Below are 18409 nucleotides of genomic sequence, written 5' to 3' on the forward strand. Positions count from 1 at the left end.
TTTGCCGCGTCAGGGACAACCTGGGTATTCTGCTGCGTCTTTTTCTGCTGCTTCTCATTCAAGTTAGTGACGAAACGCGCTCTGTAGCGCTCTGTTCACTGTCGGCTACGGTAGAAACATGACGTCACAGTATGTCGACCTTCATAGAAGGCGGTGGCCGCGGTTATGTAGATATAAATGACTCATTCTAAGGTAATAAAAACATAACGGTTCATTAAGTGAGGTCTGTATACAGCACTGAAAACATAGTTATGGATCTTATATTGCATTTCTGTCAATAGATCCTCAGAAATATCACACATTGCACCTTTAATGGAAGCGGAAGGCCTATGCATCTAATTTGACCTCCACATTTTCTTCTTTGACACTAGCATTTAAATAGAGAGGAATGTTTGTCAAGACAGGAAATGTCAAAACAATATATAATATGTCCTTAAAGGAGACTAATCGTCAAAAATGCAAAAATCCAAAACCCTTGACAGGAAGGAATTTGTTATGGAAACTTTTTCAATGAAGTCGTTAGGATTTGTGTTTCCAGTGAAACAACAATTTACTAACAATGCACTAACAGGGTTTTGGCCAGTCTATATATATATATATATTATTTATTTTTTTTAAGTTGGAAAAAGCCATGAAGTCTGAAAGTTATTAAGGCTGTGTGTATTTTGCATACTTGTGCATTTTAAAGAGAGATTTAAAGTCTGATGGCTGTAGGCTGGTGTACTGTAAATACTTTGCAGTTGTCAACTGCTGGGTGGGCGGATGGACTGATGGATGGATAGACAGACAGACAGATATATAGATCTCGATGTTGTCCCACACTAGCAATAACAGAGACAGGACTGTAGTCTCTTGTATGTGGGGGCAATGCTTTTCTGTATCCATGAGATTAATTGCAGTTGTTAGATCGCACCCACCCAACTAAAAATAAAAAATAAATCTCTCAGTGTTGCAGTCCTAGTTGCATCTTGTGCTTCTCCCTGTCTACAAAGCTTCTTTTGTTTGTCTATGTGCTCTTTAAATCTGAAGATACTTTTTCCAAGACTCTACAGCTGAATATGGAAAGGGCACAGACAAAGTGGAAGATAGAAGGGGTGATATTTAAAGGAAATAAAAAAGTCCTTTGAGAAACAAGAGAAGAAAAGTCTCTTTCAGTATGGAGGCATGAGGAAATGAAGATGGCATTCGGGAAATACTTGTGGTATCTGTTTGAAGGAGGGAAACAGAGAAAATGTTCCATAACATTACGTGACATCTCCAAAAAAAGATATCAAAATAATAATAATAATGCTGGCTGAATGAATCTCATAGAGTTGCAGTTTTCAATATAAATCCATTTTTAATGTAGTGAGAGTAAAGGCATGGACTAGAACGTGTGTGATTAAACAGACAATGAGAGCAAACAAGCAGTTCAACAGATCTTTCCACCGGGACAGACACAGGGAATTCAAGTACTCCATTACTTCCTCTCTCACACAGACACATGGAAGTCTATGAAAAGAGATGCAGGATGCACAACCTATTTACCTGGAACATGGATCCATTTATAGAGAATCTGCTTTTTTCCCACAGCCAAAAAAAAGAAAAGAAAGATAAGAGCAATTTTGCCTCTTTCCCACCAACAAGCAACTATCATAATGAAATTATCTGTTGAAACGTAATCGTGCACCACCTGCTAAAAAAGAAAAAAGAAAAGCTAACTGTCCTGTATGTGTGTCTCTTATTCAAAACAGTGATGGAGTAGTGAATGATATCATTTTATTCACTAAAGTGTAACATTTCTTCTTCCAACTAACAAATCTCAACTCACATGAAGAATATTGCTAATATGGTTACTTTGGTTGGCAGGAGCTAGTCCATAGTATTTCTTAAAATATCCTCACAAAGTAACAGACAAAACAGAAAAAAAGGAAAAAAAAGAAAAGAAAAAAAACATTAGATAAATAATGTTCCTTTATAGAACACAATAGAAATGTATATAAATACAAAGCTTATCATATAGCATTTTTGATTTAAAAAAAAAGTGTTTGATACTTAGTAATGGGAAGGGGAACAGAACGAAACGGAATGGAACGGAACGGAACGAAACAAAACAAAACAAAACAAAACAAAACAAAACAAAACAAAACGGAAACCAAACTAAACCAAACTAAACCAAACTAAACCAAACCAAAAACAAAACAAAGGCCTAAAGAAATCAGTTAGGCTGTGCAGTGCCAGTACAGTTACATTCATAAAATTTGTTAGACAATTTAATGTGTTTAATATGAACCATTGGGTGATCCTATAAGATTCATTTGACTATTTTTCTCTGATAAAATATCGCTGCGAATAATTCTAAATCATCAAACTACTGTAGATGTATTACTTTTTCCAGTACAAATAAACACTTCAAGTTGTTTTAGGCCATAGAAATAATCATTTAAAATGTCCACAGTTCCTCTGGCCAAAAATATATCCCTCAACTTAAATGTTGCAAATAAACGGCCCTGTCATTATTACACAAATTAGTTTCACGTTTATTTCCTGCTGGCCTCACATGTCAAGGCCGGACAGAGGAGGGGTCACAAGGGACCCAGTGGGAGACATGAACTGTGTCCAGACATCTGTGTGGCTGTTTTTTTCCCTATAAACATCATTTATGCACATACATCAAACTAAGGACTACACAAAGAGTGGAGTGGAAAAGTGTGTTTGGCTCAAGTAAGATGCTGACAGATCCTGGAAGGAAACAAAACTGAAATTTGATAGTAATTTTGTATGGAATAATTGTTGCTCTCTTTTGAATTTTTCCACCACAATACTGGAGAGCAGTAGGTGGTTGCCAGGGTGCTGCTATATAGTTGCTAACGTGTTTTTAGGTTGTTGTTATGGAGTTGCTAGGGGGTTCTGAGAATTTTCAAGAAATTGTGTCTTAACTGCAGCCTGCTGAAAAAACAAAAAACAATTTATTCAGCGATGCTCTCACAATTCCTCAATCCTTCCCTATTCTATCGTGTGCTATCCTGAATGATGTCTGAAACTTTGTATTAGTAGCACTTCTCATGTTTATTGCATTTTTAGATTAACTGCTTGTTGTATTCCTCATTTGTGAGTCGCTTTGGATAAAAAGCACGTGCTAAATTATCACATGTAAATGTACATATTCTCGGTGGTTGCTTATATTTAGTCCCTGTATATGGCTAATAGTACAAATATCAGAATGAAATTGGTTTAACAATGTAAATCCTGTCGTGCATTACAACTATAAATCAAAGTGAAAAGCTGACTTATACATAACAGAATGTCAGACTGAACAGAAATATGACTTTTCTGTTGTGTGTCATGTGCGTCAGAAATACAAACAGGGAGTGTTTGTCTACAATTCCTTCCCTTTTGTGTTTTCATTTATGTTTAACAAAAGGAAAAAAATGTCTTTTGTAATGAGTGCACTTTACCCTCAGCAGACTTGGCACTTTATATGGCTCAAATGAACAATCAAACCCCTTTTCCTGCTCCTTTACAGTGCAGGGAAAAAAAGACAACTGAACTGACATCTCAAGTCATACTCGCGAGGCCCTTCATATCCTGATATTTGCTAAGGAATGTGTTTCCTCTCTCCTTCACCCTCCCTAAGGAGCTTTACTTTTACAACAGATGATGAGAGGTCACAGATTTGGTGAACAAACAGCCATGTCTTGTACAGCCGGAAACACTGTCAAACACCTAGAATTCAATCTGAATTACTCTGTAAAAAACTGAGATCTTGAATTAAAAAAAAGAATTTAAAAAAGACATCCAACTTCAGTGCTTGTGTGTGTGTGTGTGTGTGTGTGTGTGTGTGTGTGTGTGTGTGTGTGTGTGTGTGTGTGTGTGTGTGTGTGTGTGTGTGTGTGTGTGTGTGTAACTTTAGTGCAGCTTATCTGTTATTTAAAGTTGCTATGTACTTTCAGTTAACATAATCAGTTCAATATAAGTTCAACAAACTTTAAAAAAAAAAGATGTTTCAAGTTCAATAGGCCTGCATTTTGAAATTAAGCATTATGTATTCTTGATGTAGTTAGTTTGGAAATGTTGTACAAGATAATATCAATATCATTTAGCACTTATCCATTGAAGTATTGCATTTTATCTACAGCATGCAACTGCAGGATTAGTATGCAAATTAGATTGTTTCATTATATTTTAGGGATGTGCATGAGTCCTCGAGTACTCGGAAGTGACAGCGACGATCGATCATGAAAACGATGATCGCCGTGACTTCAAAAAATATATTTTTATATTTTATACTAAAGTATATATTTATATTTAATGCCAGTCATTGTGGCATTTTGGGGCTGTACCTGAGGTCTGATTGGTTAGCATTGGGACAGTATGCAGTCCAGACCGGCGAAATAAAGTGAATTGAATGTGCGCAGTGATGCCTAAATCACTTTGATCATGACAATACTGTTAAGTGCAAGTGCCAATCTGCCATATACATAACATTAATTCTTTGTGCTTTAGTTGCCTGTGTCAAGTTCACTAGCGCATTCACATCCTTTTGTGCAGATGTAAGTTACTTTTATAGTGTATATATTTCATTAATGTAATATATGATGATGACCTTTGGTTGAGTTTATAAACCTGCAAGGAACGTGCTTCAGTTTACCGGTGTTCATTGACCCTTCAGCGTCTGCTCAAACGGCAATGTCCAACATTATTGACTGTGATTGGGTTTTCTGAGACAGGCATAATTATTTCTTTTAGAAGTTTTTTATTTTTATTTTTTTTATTAATGATAATCCAGCAGTGTTCTTTTTTTTTTTTTTTTTTTTTTCATCTTTTTTCTACAGTAGGCCTATGTTTTAATTAAAATCGTTTCTCATCATGGCTTGGAAACTTGATGTCACTTGATGAAGTAGATAAAAATACAGTTAAGTGCAAGATGTGCAAGATGTGCAGCACCAATCTGCCATATACATAATATTACAATGAGAAAACTATAGAATGTTGTGTAGTCGTTATGCTTTAGTGTTTCAACGCGTTGTCACGGGGAGATCACATCCACAATGGGAATAACACTTTCTGACTAGTACGTAACTTAGTTCAGGTTCGCTTGCATTTGGGTCTTTTTGTGCAGATAGAAGTTTCTGATGTTACTTTTATGTTGTGTATCTAGGATCTCAAATATGATGTGTCATATAGAAAAGGCTTCAGTTTACTGGTGTTCATTCACTCTTCAGCTTCACCTAGATGTTTCTTTTTCAAAAACATTGATGCATTATCGATAGTCTAGCAGTGTTATATTTCTAGTCATGTTTTCATATTTGATGATGGACACGCCCTTCAAATCCAACACAATAGCACTGGATGGATAAAGACACTTAGGCTGGGCTATAAGACTGAAACAGACTTACCCTCGCACCCTTCTCAGGATAACACTGACACCCTCCGCTGCAGTCTCTCCCCCCACATGGTCCACTGCTCTTCTTCACTCCCTGAAAGAGAAAAGAAAAAGAGTGAAGACAATGTTGAATGGCACGTTGAGTTGGTTGGTTTAAAAGCTTGCTCAGTGCCATCAGATGTTAAGCCATATGAAATGACACAGTACATTTAATTCACAGCATATTTAGCCTTAAAATAACAGACAAGAATGCTGCAAAGTTGTGATGTTGTGCTAGAGGCTGTCACTGTACTGTTGGTTTTTCTAATGTGGCAGCTTGATGTGAATCTCCATCATGTTCAAGACACTGCAGCCGTGCTTGGTCAAACTGTGTCACTCAACAGACCATCATTTATTTGTTTATTTATTTTCCTGGTTGTATAGAGGACAAGATCATTTTCAAAAATATCCATGAGAATGTAAAATGTTTAACTTACCAAAGGTACAAATATATATATTCCAAATTTGGAAGATAACTGTTGATGGTTTGATTTAATTAAAACTAACAGATTTAAACTTTTATTTTTTCTTGTGTTAAGACAACATTAAAACTTTTTGAGCTTCAAATGCATTTTATGTATAGATTTTATTGCATAACCCTAATGCCAGACCCAATCAATATTTAAATATGGAAATTCATTATTTTTTAACTAAAATAATCTGAAGCAGCATCAGAAGCAGTGAAGAACATACTTGAGATCCAATATGAGATGCATATGATGACAAAAAGCAACAAAAAATATATTGTGGAAAGATTTTTTTTTTATAGTGCATGATTTATCTATTTTTGTATGTATATAGCATACATAGTTGCGATAAAATTAGCTTCAGCAAGCAGCTATTCTAAATACAATACAAAAAAAATGTCCATAGAATTAAACACATAAAATAATAATAATTTGTGAATAATAGCCCTTAACTGAAGAAACTGCAACTGTGAATTAGAAACATGCTTAAAACTTAATACCCATCTTTAAATGTCCTTCAAAGCATGACTAGTTAGACTAAGTTATCTATGGAATTTCACTATAAAGGAAAGTTAATAACATACATAACATTAACCCATAACAGGAATTCAGTTAAGGGGGTCTGTAAATTACTGAGCTAATGAATACATGATGTATTATTCTCTTTGCAAGAGGGGACCTCATTTTTGGAGGGTCTCGTTCAATGACGGCAGTATGTCTGCTCACACCTACACACTGATCCCACAGACTGCTGAAACAGCCCTGTGTGTCCATGAAACCTTTAAGGCCATGACAAAACTGTCTGCGACAAAGTGTTTCAGAGACATTCCGTCTTGTTCGTCTGATATGAGATTCTGAACAAGCAACAGACAAAGGCCACATTGAGCCTCCTGCCTCAAGTCACAAAGAAGACCTCAGAAAGATTCATGATCCTCTAGCAGAAGAAAGACTAAAGTTATATGTCCCTGCTCTCGAATATTCATACTGCAGAACCCAGATTTATAATACACATTTTTAACATTTAAATATTTATCAAATATGTGGATAAATAGTGGATAGAAGATAGTGTAGCGAATGTCAACCACTAAATAAGGTAAAGGTGTGGAACTGTTATTTTCTCTGAGCACTGTTAGTCCTGAAACAGTGACTCCATAGGGAAGCATTGTCTTACAGAAGGTGGGAAAGATGACAAACTAAAAAGCAGCACAAATGTCAAGGCAACCTAAACAATAAGTGAGACTGGCCAGTTTCAGTTTACTGCTAAATAGTTGATGATTGCAGCAGATGATGAGAGGAGTATTGTGTTCTATCCTGTTCCACACCACGCATTCCCCACAAAAAAGAAAGAATCTTCTGATCACCTGATTAGCATGTGTGTGCTTCCAACACAAACTGAGAAAAAGATTTAAAGTATATGCACTCAAGAGTGTTTTTTTGTGCGTGAAGGAATGAGGTTTTCCAAATCAAATCACCGGAGGACAAAGGGTAATGAGTAACAACAGTTAATAATAACTGAGAAAGCTTGCGCAGTTTTATTTTATCCATTCCTGTAATGCCTGTACTAAGACAGGAGCTGAGAGAAAAGTTTCACACAGACATGATGAATTTATTTGCTGTTCAAGTGTAATGAAGGCGAACTAAAAAAAACGAATGAGAGCTGGATCCGAATAGGAATGAATGAATGAATTAATGAAAACAACACCAGGGAACACAAGGAGCGAACCTGGAGCAGAACTGAGAAAATCAAACAAACAAGACCTGACAAACAACACAGGAAACGCTGGGGCTTAAATACAAAAGGGCTAACCATCTAACTAGACACACCTGGGAACAATCAGGACTAATGAACAGGGGAACCATTGAACAAAAGGACTACAACAATGGCACAAGAAACAGGAAACACTTCAACATAAATGTGCATGTTTGATCAATTTAATGTATCTTTGCTAAATATAAGAATTGAAAAAAATGTATCTTACTGAACACAAATATTTGAACGATATTGATTTTTGCCACTTTGATCGTTGAGACTAGTGCTGACGTAAACACTTCACCTTTAAATGAACTAAAAATGAACTTTAAAATGTAAAGTGTTTATCAGTGTCCTTTTCATACTTGGGGGCTTCATATAAAGTAAACAATAGTATCTTTCCAACTAAAAGGGATGTTCTGATGCAGTGTGCAAGTCTGTTCAGCCCTCGCAGAAAGGTCAGAAGGCTGTCTGTTAGGCCTTTGGCTATGTCTAAAACAAAAAAAACAGTACCCAACTAAAACAGAGAACAAAAACACAGACGCACATTTGTAACTGCAAAAGCCAGAAATGTCCCAGACGACACTGACCGCTAAAACAACAATGAAACTAGACAACAGAGGCATAGATTAATGAGGAACGATCTAGCATCCGTCTAACTATGAAGCTCAAAGCCACACTGATATAAAACAGCTGAATGAAATGATGCTTACACTGCTTAGTGTCAGGAGGTTGTTGGTTCAATAGCTTGGCCCAAACTCACCTACCTGCAACTTCCCTTTTAAATCTCTTTTCACATGTTGGAATGATGCGAAAAATCTGCTTCAAACCAATCATAAAACCAGACTCAGTTGTAGTCTCAAAGCACACTATTAGGGCGCTTTCACACTGGCAGTTTAGTGCGGACCGGGGCACGGTTCGCATGAAAAATCGCTAATGTGAACGCTGTCATCGGACTCGGGTGCGCACTAGAGTACCGAACCCGAGACTACCTGGAGGAGGTGGTCTGAGCTCGGTTGCTCCCGAACCGTGGCGCGGTTCGCGTTAATGTGCAAGCAACACGGACTCGGGTGCGTGCTTGTTCAGGAAGTATAGTATCCCGCGCATGCGTATCACTGTCGCATCAGTGAAAAATCTTCTGCGAGCAGCAGAAACACGGCGTCCCCTGGATATGTGCTGAATTACACCATGTAATGAACATAAACGTAGTTGTCTCTCACTATGTTGTGCATAATAGCACCAAAAAAACAGACAAATTACAGCTATGCTCAGTCGAGTTGTATTCTCCATGCGTTTTCCGTGTGCGTTTGCGATGACGTAAGATCACTGCAAACGCACCTGGGTTCGATACAACTAATTGAGTGTGAAACCAGACCAACGCTGCGGGGGGCGCCGGGAACTAGCGCACTCGGGTTCGGACCGCAGCAAACGAACCCAGTGGAAAAACGCCCTTAGAGACCATAGGGCATGCCATGTACAGTAGAGCTTATTTATGGTACATATTTATGGTACATATTTAAAAGGCATCTGAGTCTTGTTGTCATGAAGAGCGAAACTGAGTGTTCAATAGGCCTCATTCATTTAAAGACATTTTAAGGCTCCTTAAGAGACAGAGGGAAGTCTATGCTCCATTCCAGAGCCATGACTTCAGACTGGCCTGAAACTACGTGCATTCATCTCTGATGATCAACAATTATGCCCAAATTACATATAATCAATGTCTCAGAGACCTATTCTATTAGTAGCTGAATGTTAACACATGCTGTAAATAATGTCGTAATAAATAACTCTTTGTTAATTGTTTTAGGAATTTCAAACCATCTGAGAAGTACACTTTCGCAAATTTTATAGAATACACTTGTATTATAAATTAAATTGATATTAAATGCTATAAGCTGCACATTAGAGTGCTTTTTTGACCCACTTACAGTTAGTATAACTTAAGTACATATTTATATGTAATTCTTATAATTACTTCTATGGTCCTTGAAATATGGTTAAAGTGTACTGCCAAATATACAAGCATTCATGGTGCACTAAAGTATAGTTTAATGTAATATATTGACCTTGTATGTCATTCATTTAAATATATTTGTAATTACAATATTTGTAAAGATGAAGTTGCAATTTAGTTCATCACTAACTTCAAATGTAATATTGAATAACAACATTAAATTTAAAACATTCAAAAGTATAATCAAGCAACTTTGCATGTGCTTTAGTAGTCTACACATCGAAATGAGTGTACTTATTTAAAGCATGACAAAGTTTTATTAAAATGTGTTTTAAAATGTACTTTTTAATTTGACATGATTACAAAGTGTACTTAAGTGTAGTCATGAATGTATACTCTCTTTAATTGGCCTTTTATTTGACTTCTTTTTCACAAGGGTGGCGATGTGTCGGCAAAAACCCAAATTTAGTCTAGAACTTGTCTTAGACTAGACTTTATGAAGGAAATGCCTAGTGTCAGAGATATTAATGTGTCTAGCAAAGAGAATAGAGTCAGATAACAGTGATATGTGTCCTTTTCCTCCCAAAGACATAACCTGTCCCCTCCTCCACGCTCCATCTGGTCTTGTTTTGACGCAATAGAGTGAGTGTCCAGTGAGGTTCAGATACACAAGCCTATGTCTTACTGTTCCTCCTCTACGAACAGACAGATAAAGGGAAACTATTACATTTGCACAACATAAACAAAACAATACTAAGGGCACCTTTAAGGTTTGAAGTGTTTGAATGATAGCATCATTATAAATTAGTATCAATTGTGTGGTTAAATGACATAAGACTCTCACTGGGTGGCCATTTTAAAATCCCCACAGACATGACTTTGTTTGATATCTCTTGTTGGACATCACCCTTTGCGGTGTTCACTAGACAGCGTGATGACATTATACTGACTCGAGCACCACATGTTTACATTACTGTGTGGGCACATGGCAGGAAAATGACTTCTATCCCATTTGTTTAAATGGGAATGCGTTCTTACGATAAAGAGAAAGAAACATCCATTTATGGACGTCAGTGTTTGCCTGTATACACAAAGACAATATGACTCATGCTGTTCTCAATGTACCACAGTCATAACTCTCTGTGGTTAACCACGTAACCATAATTCCCACAATAATTTCAACACTGTTGTCTAGCCTTGGCTGAACCATCTAACAGGTGTCTGGAACACACTGGAATCCAGATGCTTTAGGCCTTTTTCTACTGGAGAGTGAAATCGCCATGAAGACTGATCAACAACACACACACGCACACACACAAATGCTTTACAAAGGCTAAAAAGTTTTTGGTTTATGCTTGATTATAGACTTTAGTCATGGTAGATGCCATATTTAATGCCTCCCAAATTAAATCAAGGCTGTGGAGGAGAGATGGATAGTCTGCTCAGTGGGTTGTAATGTTTTAAAATTGCTGTCAAATGTTATACTGGTGAAATATTGTATCTTTTTTTTTAAAGACGTCTTTTCAAAAGGTCCTTCCATAGGACCTTAAGATAGAACAATACATTGAACCTACCGTACATCTAGTCCTTGTTTAAATATGCAACAAAGTTACTAGGTTTTCAGGAAACAGTCACGTTAATTCTCTGATGCATCATAGTTAAGCATTAAGTTACATTGTTGTACGGCAGGGCCGGAGTGGGGCCACTTTTCAGCCCGGGAGTTTCAGGCCCAAGACGTAACTCTTTTTCCATGGTGGAATTCCAAATTAGCACTTTTTCCAAATTGGATAAATGAAGCAACAGTTCAGCTCTTACTATAGTGTAGTTTTTATTAATAACATGGTTCAACAAATAATGTAAAGGTTAAATAATAATTCACTTAAGCTGAGAAAGTTAACAAAAAATGTTTAATCTTTACTACCTTTCTGGATAAAAGTTCTCGGATTTCATCACAAATACCTTAATTGTGTTTCGAAGATGAACGATATCTTACAGGTTTGGAACGACAAGAGAGTGAGTAATACATGACACAATTTTCATTTTTGGGTGAACTATCCCTTTAAATCTGTTAAGTTTCTGTCCTGAACCATTAGCCAATGCACTAGAGACAACTAAGATTTCCTCTGTGAACATTGTAAAATACTGTGGGGTTTTGCCATTAATATGCTAAAGGCTGTTTGCAGATGACAGCCTCCTGACGGGGAATTAGGACATCCTTTCTGTAATCAATTCCAGGTTCGAAGCAGCTAGAATAGTTGTTTTTCATTTTTCAGTGCAATTTCTTCTCTTTCAGTAAGTGCAAAGTTTTTGTACAAAACGTATCATGGAATGATCAGTTAGCCTATATAATTTTATTTCTGCCTATTACAAATTATATACATTATAGAATATTTCCATTAATGTAGTGACAGGAAGTGATGACAAAAGACTATCATAAATTGGAGCAACATCAGTATAGTTTAGAGTGTGTCCAGAGCTGTCTGGATATCCTGACATCCCCGTTAAAACACATTAATGCACTACACTACAGACACCATTTGTGCAAGCTACTGAATATTACCGTAAATATAAAACATTAAATATTTACATTTTTGAAATGGCCAATAGGAAATTTCAACAACTGTTGTGTTCAAAAGGTCTCTAGTGATTGAAGACCTTGAGATGGAATCTCAGTTTACAGGCATAAAACAACATTAAGGTGAAGTATAAACACATTCTTCCTCATAGCAAAGCACTCCCATATACATTACAAAGCTATGAATTTGTGATGTTTGCACTTGTATAAAGCCACTTATGTCTTTACATTTAGTCAGATCCAAACTGAAGCTGTACCCTGACTGATTCACTTATTGGAGGGAGATGATTTGTAACTGAATAGGACTTTTAACTACTCAGCTGTCTGCTTGAACAGTGACCTAACTCCATTTGGTCAAGAATCTCAGATCACTTTAAAGCTTTCTGAGCACTGACTTTTTGCCCTCTGTTGACCTTTGACCTTTGCTGAGGTCTCGCCTTGGCTTGGGATCCTGATTAGAAAGATGATAGAGGACAAGTGCTACTGTTATGAGTTATGAGCTTAAGTGTTAAGTGTTTTCAGGATCTTTTTTTCTTTTTAGTCAATTATTTTACTGCATCTTTCATATCTTTCTTTCTATATTTGATTTAATAATTTTATTTTCATATAAATTTATATAAGATTATATGTGTTGCTTGGTGACGCAAGCTTGAAACTTCTTGGAACTATTGGCCATGTTTTGCAGCTTGAAGGACCGTAACCAGACATCTTGTTAGACAGATTTAAACTCAAATCATCTGCATAAGTACTGTAGCTAAATTTGTCAAAGCATGTGTGCTAACCACTAGGTCGCGGCTCTGACAGGATGTTGTTCCTGCTTTCAGTAACATCAAAAACAAGAGACTGAAATAATTGTACAGTAAATCAATTTCTCTCGCAACAGATGCCGTACAACAAAACTGTTTAATTCCCAGCACTTATTTACTATTCAGGCCAGGCACAAAGCGGTTCCTGAACAACACCATCATTATACGGCCACACGAACCGCAGACAAACTTCCCTCTGAATCACCACTTGAATATTTCATTCATTCATTTTGCCCTTTTTCTTCTACTCTTTGGTCATTAGGGACATCAAAAGCTGTCTTTTATTTAAGGAGCACCAGTGAAAGTTCTGGCTCAATTAGTACACGATATGAGATGAGACACAACCAATGGAGTAAAAAAAAAAAAAAAGAAAAAAAAAAGAAAGGAATAGAGTTTATTAAAATAGGCTGAAATTGACAGGGCTTAATGTTGATCATCACAACAAAATATTTCAGTTAGTCCTTCCATTTCTTAAAAAAAGGAAAAAGTGAGGTTACGTGAGGGATTTAAAATGGAAATAAATGGGGCCAATGTTTGGAGGATTTAAAAGCAGAAATATCAGGCTTGAACATTACATTTCATATAAAAAATCTAAAAAACACTTCAGTTAAAACTATTATTTTCTGTGTTATCTGAGCTGTTTTTCCACATAATATTTGTGCCCATTTTAGCCGTTACACTGTAATGGCAATGAAATTGTAAAATAATTTTTTTATTTTTTATTTACACACATCTTGTTAACACACATATATATTTTTTTTCTTGTGGCTATACTATTGAACAGTATTTTGATGTTTATGGTGCCGATTATTATTATTATTTGTTTATTGTTTTATTATTAACTGAATTTACTTTCAGTTTAAGGGGAGACGTGGCAGGCAAATTTTTTTTTGAAAAAACAATTTTTTTCACTGGTCAATTTTGAGATTTTGGGCTATTTGTCTTCAATAACATGTCTTCTTTCAGACTTGTGGTGAAACACATTTAGGTCTTTATTTTACTACACTTTGTCTATTTGCCTCTGTAGATTTCTCCTAAATTCAACAAAAGTTGGCATTCTAAATCAACTTGTCGCTCCACGATCGCTGTTGTTGGAATAGCACTTGGGACTCGGGAGCACTTCGACTGCGCAGTTGGTTCTAATGACAGAAGTGAGAGGGAGGTAGAGGATTTTTCAGGAGTGACTTTTTACTGCGCCGAGTCGAAGTGCTCCCGAGTCCCAAGTGCTATTCCGCCATACATTATAGTTATCCTTTTTACCCGCTTAGAAAAGCGCCACGTTTTATTTTGTCACCATACTTGGTTGTGTAACTAATCGTGTAACTGTATTTAAATAGGGAAAACATGGATGTGTTTGGTCTCTTCTAACTTCATCTCTGTTTGGATCCTAATGAATGAACTGGGCTAAGCTAAGTGCTATCAAAGTGTCGCCGCGCGCCAGAGCGATTGAGTGCACGCACTAAGACGAGAGAGGTATGTATCAACTCGTCTTAGTTAAGGGAATAACATTTAATATGAAAAAACGGTGGAATATCCCTTTAATGGAGTGATAAAAAGATTTATATTTAATCCCCTCTGTAAAAACCTTTGACTCTAATATGTCAACAAAATTAAACAAGAATTTTGAATCTGGCTTTGTCCAATGTTCAGAAATGTATGCAAATTAGAGCATATTTAATGAGATAATACCTAATTTGCATATTTAAACATAAATATTCTAAAAACTTGTAATACAAAATATATTTGTCTTAATGTCAGTAATCAACTGGAGAGGTTTCATACTGATAACTATTAGTTTATTTCTTTCCTATTCACCTGGGGTGTCTCCCCTTAAATAGGTGTGATGCGTCTGTGTTTAATTACCCCAAAGATTCAGAGGAGGACTGACGGACTGAGCTGGAGGAGGGATCCATACCACCTGACAATTAAAGGACTTTATAATGAGTTGCTATGAGAGTGGAATGTGACCTGTGTATACGTGTGTGCATGTCTTCATGTGCGTGTGCTCGTGTGTGTTGCTCACACAGGTCAGTGGGAGTTCAGTGGGACTATGCTGTTTCACATGTCTGAGGGAGTGTGAGCAGCAGCTGGGCTGTAAAGTTCAGAATACCAGCACACTTTACGAGTTACTTCAGCATTTCACCATGACGTCCTGCTGATACACATATGTTCTTGTGTAGCATAATGCATGATACCGTGTAATAGAATCCGACCACACAAACAGACAGTCATGACTGGATCAGCATGATTGTGTTTATGACAACGGTCCATATGGCATGTTGTGATATCCACCTTATTTTTAAAATCACAATGACATCAAGAAACTCTCCACCTTCCCCAGCTCCACCTGTAAAGATCTGCTATGGGTAATTCATGTTTGCTATTGTCCAGCAGCAGCATGTCTCGCTTGCTCACAGCAGCGTATCGGTGTATTGGGAGTAGCAAGTCCCGTACTTGCTCTGAAGCAGCAGCGTAGCAAATCTATTCCGCCAAGACCAAACGTATCAACATTGTCTTATCCTTTACCAGTTGTCATGACAGAAATGAAATTATATAAATGCATTGGAAAATAAATTATGAACATCTTTATCATGGATTAAGGCTTCAAGTAAAATCTTTTTTTTTCTTTTTCTGACAGTTCATGTAAATAAACTTAAATAAATTAAAAATACTGTATATTTGAGTGCATGCATTTGAGTGCCTGTAAATTTATTGTTAATGCATTAATTCTTGTGAAGCTAGAGTAGCTTCCTCAAAACGTCACATATGAATGTGTTTAAAGGGTGAAGGCTACACCTTTCAGAGACAGAAAGCTATCTCAGCTATGTAAAGAGACATGATTTACCCATTAGCCCCCAATCCAGAGCATAACAGTCTAGGACAGTGGCGTCATGCCCATTCAAAGTGAGGGGGCACGTGCCCCCTCAGATTTTTCCTCCCTGATAATTTTTTTGTCACAACTTTATTCCTATTATGCTCCATAATATACCAGAGCCTATAACGACTCAAATGTATTCTTCTGGATGTGTAATAAATCGGTCAGCATCAGCCCGCCCCTTAATATGGTGTCTGTGTATATCAAATTGCGCGTAGCGCTCTAGAATCTTTGCTGTGTATGTTCAAGCAACTCACTCGTCTCGCACGTTGAGCTGGCAATGTTTTACAGATGGTCTTGAAATGGTAAGTGGGCAAAGCAACAAATCGGCATTGAATTAGTTATTGGATGATATTAAAAGGTAGTGGGATTATTTGTGGTTGACCTGGAAATATTAACTTGATCAAAAAGTTATGGATTTGATATTAGCTGCGAATTCAGAGCATTAACTTAAGTTGTGTCAGTGTAACGTTATCGATAGCTAGCCTAGTCTAACCGTAAACTAGTTGGCTAACGTTTCTGCCATACAAAGCCATAGTAACGCTATCTGATCGGTTTTGAAACATCTGTTCTGTTTTGTCTTGTGTCAAAGTCTGGTTCAATTGTTTTCAGTTTCATTGAAACGAGGGTGTTAAATTTGTTGTAGGCTAACTGCAAAATCCAACCTAACGTTATCAAGGCATGGACTTGATGTTTCTCCCATAGACTGTTATTCACGGTTCTTCACGGATCAGGCAGCTAATTCAAATGCAGTGAAAAAAGATAGGCTACCCGTTCGAAAGCTACAGCATAGTTGTTATACAGATCGCTATGACCGTGATGTAGGCTTAGAGTGCATCAAATATTAACCATTTTCAAATAAACGGGGTATTAACCTTATTCAGCACTGAAATCTGTCAAACTTCTTTCAAAGTCCTTCATCACATATTAATATTAAAATAACTTAATTTCAGAGCACCACAAAGTCAGACCTCAGCACCTTTATGTACCTTTAATGTAAGATCGTTCTTAGGTCACATACCAATTTAAAATCATAACATAAAAACTGCAATGGTACTGTTTTTAAAATCATGTGTAGAGTAGTAGTAGTAATCATATGCAAATATTGCTATGTAGGCCTATTTCACTACTGTATGGGATCATATACAAAATATGACAATATTTAAAGCTCAATATCATTTGAAGACAATGACTTACAGTCATAAAACCAACTGTATATTGTTCATATAGGTCTCATGTATGATGCACATTGCACACCTTTAATATTTTTGATATTTATGACAATAAACTGCTAAATCATATGCAAATATTGGTATTTCACTACTGTATGGGATCATATACAGAATATGACCATATTTAAAGCTCAATAGCATTTGAAGACAATGACTTACAGTCATAAAACCAACTGTACATTGTTCATCTAGGTGTCAGGTATGTGGCAGTGGTGAAATACATAGCAATTTTTGCATATGATTTAGCAGTTTATTGTCATAAATATCAAAAATCTAAAATGTGTGCATCATACATGAGACCTGGGTGAACAATGTACAGTTGGTTTTATGACTGTAAGTCATTGTCTTCAAATGCTATTGAAGTTAGAAACGTTTATGCCAATGTCGCATGTAATTTTGAGACGGACCCTAAATATGCGTGCGACAAAAAAGTATAAGAATGCGCTTCACGTGTCTTTCACTTACAACGTACCCATGTCTTAATGCCAAAGACCGCACTATATCTTTATATGACATTCCTAATTTAAAGTAAAATGTTATTTCTTCTGTCATCTCCATCTCTGCTGTTGCCCAGTCTATGCTATAGTACGGTTACAGTATTGGCCGCTGTGGCTCCCTCAACTCGTGGCCACGACAAATAGATGTCGTTCTCTCAAAATATGAAGTCGTGGCCACGAGAAAAATATATCGTTCCCTCAACATATGATCTCGAGGCCACGACTTTGCATCGCGTGGCCACGACATAATGATGTCGCTACCTCAACAAAATGATCTCGTGGCCACGACTTAATATGACGTTCCCATGAGATATTATGACGTTCCCACGACTTAATATCACGTTCCCACGAGTTAATATGTTGTGGCCACGACAAAAATAAGTGAACCGAACATGTCCCCTCCCGGTCACCGTAGATAATTTCTATTTTCAATATGGTTTCTGGAGAAGAATAGCACTGTAGGACATTGCTTTAATTGCATGAAATGCCATCAAATGCAACAAGGAGACTGTGATCTCTCCTTACAATACATTCAATTAGTTTTCCCTTCAGAAGTTGACTTTTGTAACCTGCAATCCTGTCTTATAAGGGGTTCAGAGGATCTGCCTCTTCTGAGACAGTGCGCCAGCATCCCATCTACCACAGACAAAGACAGAAAGCCGAGGATGCTGGGTAAAAGGGTGTATAGACGGCCCCTATGAGTGCACTCTGAGTCACCATGAACCATGAGAAAAATTTGTTTTTAAATAAGAAGAACAGAGTATGGCAAGATGCATTTGTGATTATGTGCGTGTGCGCACACAAATGTGTTATGTCTGTGCCAGGTACCTAAAGGCCAATTCACACTGC

The 18409-nt window shown here is 36.9% G+C and overlaps 1 protein-coding gene and 1 long non-coding RNA gene across 2 annotated transcripts in view; one reads left to right on the forward strand and one right to left on the reverse strand.

The window, feature by feature from the left end:
- col4a2 (collagen, type IV, alpha 2) overlaps positions 1–18409 on the reverse strand; it is a 133264-nt gene that overhangs the window by 74862 nt on the left and 39993 nt on the right. The window contains exon 4 of the mRNA XM_082175795.1: positions 5379–5459. Within this exon, the coding sequence (XP_082031921.1) occupies positions 5379–5459 (81 nt within the window). The remainder of the gene's footprint in view (positions 1–5378; positions 5460–18409) is intronic.
- LOC309503182 lies at positions 3162–4231 on the forward strand. The gene is made up of 2 exons (XR_014207539.1): positions 3162–3814; positions 3893–4231. It is a non-coding gene; the product is annotated as an uncharacterized lncRNA (long non-coding RNA).

Source organism: Leuciscus leuciscus (genome assembly GCF_965113295.1).
Source record: "Leuciscus leuciscus genome assembly, chromosome: 7".
In the NCBI taxonomy this organism is placed as follows: Eukaryota; Metazoa; Chordata; class Actinopteri; order Cypriniformes; family Leuciscidae; genus Leuciscus; species Leuciscus leuciscus.